Source organism: Anopheles funestus, chromosome X (assembly GCF_943734845.2).
Source record: "Anopheles funestus chromosome X, idAnoFuneDA-416_04, whole genome shotgun sequence".
Lineage (NCBI taxonomy): Eukaryota > Metazoa > Arthropoda > Insecta > Diptera > Culicidae > Anopheles > Anopheles funestus.
This window is the reverse complement of record NC_064597.1, coordinates 11,092,781-11,099,307: the sequence shown is the minus strand read 5'-3', so window position 1 is coordinate 11,099,307 and position 6,527 is coordinate 11,092,781. Positions and strand designations below refer to the sequence as shown.

The window sequence follows — 6,527 nt, the reverse complement described above, 5'->3', positions numbered from 1 at the left end:
ATGCGATAAGCATAAAACGGAGGAGAAGAATTCCTGGAAGAAATATTCAAGGAATTTTGAGAGAGATCGGATAGGACTTTGAATTTCCCGCATGAGTAATACCTTCACGAATACCTGCAGAAATACTACCTTTAAATAGAGCTAGTGTCTTCTTTTTCTTTTTCTTCTTCTTCTTCTATGCGATTGTGGGTTATATTCTTCCAAGAGTCATATAGGCGGCTTAGATTTTGTGATTTTTAAGAAAGTTAGGTTAGGTTTTATGGTTCTAAAATTCTATCAGTTTGGACGTTCTTCCATCTTTATCTTTCCAAGTGTCTCCTCCTCTGTCTCTGCTAGTATATCGTATAGTCTGTAAGTGACAGATGGAGCAATGTTGGTTCAACCCTACCTGGACTAAACTTATACGGGTAATAAGGGAAAAGACGAGTTCACAACTCACTATTGTACAGCGAATTCGATTCGTCAGGTTCCGGTGAGCTGGTCATGACATTCAAAAGACACCGGACAACCAAACCCGTAGAGTCCTTTTAGGTTGTCTAAAGTCGTCTACATGGCCCGAGTAGGTGTGGTAGTCCCAAAGTTGAGATGTATTGATGGAAATGATGCGTACTCTAAAAAGCCTGGGATAATGCCGATTGGGAGCGGTTTAGGGAATTCCTGCCGCAGACCAAAACTACCGCTATTGGGTGGAGCTGTTGTGATACTGTTAACAGCTTCCAAATGACTTCAGTTCCTTGAGGAATTGTTTTATTTTCTGTTGCAGAATTTAATTTTCTTGACATCAGTAACTCTTTAACCTTTTATAGGAGTTTAGGCTTGTATGTGCTCTCGGTAGAAACTCTTCAATATACATAATTGTTTTTTATACCCATTCCTACACTGGACGCCTGCGACACAAGTTCAAGTCTGAGCTACTCCTCAATATTTTATGACAAGTCATTTTTTTCAATCTTATTACTCAGTCACCAATATGTATTGCTCATCAAAAGGGGTATTTCCTTAGTAGTTTGATGTGCTCGTTATGAGAAAAATAACTCGTTAAATGAACTCTTCGGGTGATTCAATGTAATCTGGTACATTCGATTTTTTTAACCCCTTCAGCCATTTTTATTTTAACGATTGTCGTATAACGCTTACGAAAGTATCACGCCACATTAACGTTAAGAATTGAACCCAGTACGGGACGTACTAATGGCGTGTCACTTACCTGTTCTGCCACGGAGACAATCACAATCGCTCAGGTTAAAAGTTGTACACATTGTACACATTGCACTTCTCACACTACCTGTTGTCTATTTCTGTTCACGGGATCCTTCCTATTTCATAGACGTTAGTTTTGCTTAAGTTTACTTTAGTTTTTAGTTTTTTTTCGCTTTTTTAAGTTACACATTGTTAAACTTTTAAGGCCAACAATAAATTGCATGAAATGAAATGAAATGAAAAATCCCATTAGTAGGGTAAGTGTACCAATTATGGACGAGTTTGTACAGCGTTTTCACAAGAACGACGTTTGTGGCAAAACTGCTTAACTAAAATTCGTAAACAAGAGTCCAATCGATAGACACACGTTTTTTACGTATTTTCGTTTTTAAATTTTGTAATTTAAACATTTAAATCAAAAGTTATAGTCATTTTCGTAAACCTCTTCAATGCACCAATTGTTGTGCTATGTGTTCCAATTGTTGTGCTATAGGTGTACCAATTGTTGTGCTAGTCCAAAATCACCATTTGAATTGATTTCACTCAAGCTAATGGGTATAATAAGGAAATTTAATGTTTTTTAGGAACTTTTGATAACTAATATCACTCAAAAATATAGAATAAACACGTTTTTTACTGATTTTAAAATCGTGGTTTAGAGAGGCAAATTTTGGTTTGATTTGACAGAAATTTGTGAAGTCAGCATAAAATGATGGCAGTAGGCTGTGTGTTCAAAGTATCAGTTAAAACTAGTTTTTTTGTAGTGAATAATTAATGTAATAATTCTGTTATTATTGTTTAATTCACTCATTTTAACAAAATAAAGGTTGCCGAAAGTCAATATGCTTATCTCCAATACACGCACTTTGTTTATCAGTGAATTAAGACAGCACAAACAACCAACATGAAAATAGCACAACAATTGGTGCATTCCGGTTTTCCATACACCAATTGTTGTGCTATTTTTAAATACGATAAATAATGTATTTCGTATCATTTAATTATCAAAAACGTTGTGGTTCTAGCTTAAGTGAGCCATAAACTAGTTTTTAAAATTTTTTGATGTCGATTTTGGGCTGTAGTTTCATTAAAAATTGAAAACAAAAAAATGGTCATGTTTTAGACAATCGTTAAGATATTGCAGATTTTTTGACAGCAAAACTAAAAATCGTGATTTTTCGAAAAATAAGCTTATGAAATTAATGAAACGTATGGGAAAATAAGGAAATCTGTTAACTTATGTGAAGAAATTTTTTTGGGACTGCAAATCATCCTGGTTTTTTCACATTATCCATTTTTCCAACGATAGCACAACAATTGGTGCTAGCACAACAATTGGTACACTTACCCTAATGGGATGAAATTTGAAGCTTTTTTTTTCTAAAACGCATTCAAAAGTAAGTAATTATTTAAACATAAATAAACACAATTAATGTGTTTTTTTTAATTTAAATTAAATTTTCAAACGTGTCAACACAAGGAAACTGTGTTGCTCCAAAAACGTTCTACACTGTGTTTACGCGAAACCATCGGATTTTGCCTTGGCTGCGACCAGACTGACCCATTCGTCAACCTTCCTTTTTGTGTCTTGTGCCACACGTCCGTTACGTGTGCTGTGTGCAGCTTTATTAGTCAATTTATTCTAGAAAGTTTCACCTTGCTTTACGGACCGTTCTTTTTATTTTTTCTTCTTCCGCACACTTCCTGGTATAAGTTGGTTCACCCTATCGGGTAAAAAAGGGGGTAGTTTCGGGGTTTTTTCGGTGGTGTCTTTTATCGTTAAATCTATGTTTTGTTTTTCCGCCTAGCAAGTGTCATTAGAATGGGTCAGTTGAGTAAACATTTTCGGCTGGTAACGGTCGACAAAACGTGCCGTGATGTGTTGCATCCCGATCAAAGTTGTGGCGCCGCCTGGTGTACGTTCTTCGTGGAGGGTGTGCTTGGAGGTATACGCCACTATCTGCCAGCTGTTGTGGTACAGTATGAAGTGTTGTTTTGCTGTTGTTTTTTTTTTCGTTGCTATTGTGATTAAACGAACCACCATCCAATTACAGACTCCGATGCTGTTCCGCGTGCGGCAATGGAATGATCCGGAAGTGTGGCGAAACTTTCTACGGCAGTACGCGCGATGCATTTTGGCCGGCTTACCAATGACAGGCGGTAGCTTCTTGGCCTTCTGTCTGTTCTAGTAAGTTTCTCCTTGCCGTTGTGCGATCTGTGCACAAAGCTGACTGCTCATTGAGTTTAATTTTGTGTTTTTCCCGTTTCACGCAGCAAGTGTATGGGTCGGTTTCCGGCGGCCTGGTTTGTGCTGATACCTTCACTAGCAGGCGGTTTGACGGCGAAGTATCTACCGAGGCACATCGTCCGAGCCCAGGGTATCGGTTTGTTCAACATGGTAGGTAACGCTCGGTAACGCTCGGTAACGCGCTGCAGCAACCATACCCCCAAGCAACGATACTACATTGTTCTATCTCGCTATTCCGCACCCTTGCCGTGCAGTACATCGAGTTTCTTATAAGACGTGCGCGCAGTCCAGCAGTCACTTACCTTCGCAACTCTCGACTCCATGCGACCGCCATTTTCGCGCTGCTCAGTGCGGGCATCATGGCGGCACGGCAGTGTTTGCAGCTGGAACGGTTCTGGTTCGCTTGCACCTATCCGGATGGTCACTGCGCCGTGCGGCATGTACCGCAGGATGCGGAAGCTCCCAAACCGTCACCGACCAACTGTCAGCAGCATATCATCACGGCCATGATGCGCTCGGTGTACATTGCGCTCGCGGTAAGCTTGGTGAAGAATTTCCTTCCCCGCATGCCGATGCTCCTGACCGATCCGATCGGGCTCGGCCATCTCGTGCTGACGCGCTTCGATTTGGGCCTGTTCGGGTTTATAACGTGCTACAAATCCATCTACGAAATCGCGAACTGTACGCTGGCAACGCGACCATCGGCCAAACGACCTTCGGCCATCGTTCGCAGCGCGATTGGTGGCTTATGCGCCGGTTTGGCTTATTATTGCTTTCCGAACTATTTGCTCTTTACTTTCTCCATCACGGAGCTGGCGGAGCTCGGCTGGCTAGTGTACATGCGCTCGGCACGATTCACCAAATGTGGCACCGTCCGTTGGCTGGACAGTGAAGTGCCCATTTCCATACTGCTGTACACCGTCAGCTTGGGTTTACTGTGCCATTTGCGTATCGTTTACCCGTACCACATAAATCGCTACTGGCACCGGCTGATGGCTAATGGGACCTGGGGCCGCTCGGACACGCTCGCATACAATTACGCCCGTATCCTTCTTGGTGGCAAGTAATACAGCAAACATAAAGTTCTCCCCTTTTTTCTTTACGCAACCATTTTGTTGCCCTAAAAACAAAAAACCCTTTTTATCGCACTTTTAACCCTTCAATAGACGCGTTAACACTATTGACCGAAAAACCGATTTGGGCATCGAAAATAAACAATAAAAAACTATATCTCCGCCAAAAAGGAAATTTTGCTTCCAAAAAAAACACCGCAGAAAGCTACAAATAATCAAATATCGTATTTGACGATTTTTCGTTTTATAGCTTTGGAAAAACTTAACGAAGATTGTGAGGGGGAACGGTCATTGGGTTTTACGTTGCGATTTTTTTTATGATTATGCATAAATTTACACTTGACATTATCATCTATTACATAAAAAAACATTCAAGTTTGACGAGCAACATAAAAAATTGTGTAACTGATGCGCGCCTATAAAAATAGCCCCTTTGTTGTTTGAGGTTACGCGACAATAAAACTATCGAATTGGGGGTGTGAATAACAATAAAAAATATACCAAACAAATATAATACGGATCATAATCTATTCCATTGTTATGTATAAAATTAAAATTATTTTTTTATATCAAAAATAGCTTCAAAATCGTAAAAACCGGTTTGCTTACAGGCAAACAAAAAAGAGCACGCGCGAGCCGATGCGAGTGTTTTGAAAATTGCATACTTTTAGGCGGAATAGTTTTCGTGTGAAATAATTCACGCAAATCGCGCTGAGCAGATTTAAATAGAAAAAAGAAAGAAAAAAAAGAAAATCAAAATAAAGTAAAACTAGTCACGTAATTAGTTTATTTTGTAGTTTTATATTGTTCGACTTTATTATCCATAGGTGTTTTTTTTGTTTTGTCTCGTTACTCATACGTAGAAAATGGATAATTTTCTAATGTAAGAGAAATAAAGAATGTGTGTTTTGGTTTTTTTTTGTTGTTCTTCTGTTTTCCTGTTGTAGATTTTTCATGTCCTTTACCGGGGGCGCGGGGAAGGTTTTGTTTTTTCCTTTCCCCATTTATTTATTTTCTCGCTATTCTTGCTAATTCTAGTACCTTCAGTGCGAGTGTTCGGCTGTAATGACAATGGCATAGATATGTGTACAGGTGTGTTGTCGTGTATTTTTGGTGCCGAGTGTTTTAACATCTATCCATTTTCTGTTTGTTTTGCATCAACCCGAAACTTATAATACTCGGTCAATTTACAGCGTTTACCAGTAACGTGTATGTGTTTTTTTTTTCTTTTTGCATTTCAATCGTATTTTTTCCTTCTCCAGCCCTCACATACGTTTCTTATTCAGCTATTAGAAAAAATAGAAGAAAAGTAAATTTGTCATTGTGCGTAATTGTCTTTTTTTTGTGTGTGTCTGTTGTTTTGTTCCTTTTTCTTTTCGCTCTTCCATTTCAACCTGAAATTCTATGTTTTTTTTTATTAATCTCGTATTTTACACAGCTCTTCCACATGCTCTCAGTTTCAAATATTGTTTTTCCTTTTCTTCTTCCATTTGAGCAGGGTTTTGTAGGTTATTTATTTTTGTTTTTATTTTATTTAAATCTTTTTAAATCGTCTAGTAATAATAGTTGATTACGGTTTGCCTATTCCCAAAAAATGCAATCTCAGTGTTCTAAATCAGTGGTGCGCTGCGCATTTCTAGTTACTTCATTGCATACTTACATTCGATGGTTGTAGTGGAAAACTAGAAAAGTGTTATGCCTTGTTTATGTCCCACCTTTTTGTTTGTTTGTTTTTTTCCCCATTTTGTTGTCATTAATGTGTACCAATTAAATATTCTTATGGGTGGGTCATTTATGTAGCTCTAAATATCATTCCACCTTGTACACTTTCATTGCGAGAAAAACGAAGAAAAACAAAACCCACGAACTGTGTTATCTTACTGTTTTGTTTTCTTTTTTTCCCTCCTTTGTTGTTGTTGTATTGGAAAGATATTGAAGTGGTTCTTGACACAAAGTTTAAACATATATCAAAGCTCGAGCTATTTTTTTTAATCACAAAAATACAA

At 38.4% G+C, this 6,527-nt stretch overlaps 1 protein-coding gene across 3 annotated transcripts; it reads left to right on the top strand.

Moving 5' to 3' along the window:
• Positions 1 to 2,699: 2,699 nt before the first annotated feature.
• Positions 2,700 to 5,406, top strand: LOC125770633 (uncharacterized). Of its 3 annotated transcripts, none has more exons than XM_049440521.1 (5): positions 2,700 to 2,907; positions 3,009 to 3,175; positions 3,255 to 3,388; positions 3,475 to 3,598; positions 3,703 to 5,406. In XM_049440521.1, exons 2-5 carry the CDS (start codon positions 3,023 to 3,025, stop codon positions 4,513 to 4,515), a joined length of 1,224 nt encoding a protein of 407 aa, XP_049296478.1. In that variant the 5' UTR covers positions 2,700 to 2,907; positions 3,009 to 3,022; the 3' UTR covers positions 4,516 to 5,406. The 3 variants fall into 3 exon arrangements, with proteins under 3 accessions (XP_049296478.1, XP_049296467.1, XP_049296457.1); XM_049440510.1 differs by having other exon boundaries at positions 2,700 to 2,931; XM_049440500.1 differs by having other exon boundaries at positions 2,700 to 3,175.
• Positions 5,407 to 6,527: the final 1,121 nt, after the last annotated feature.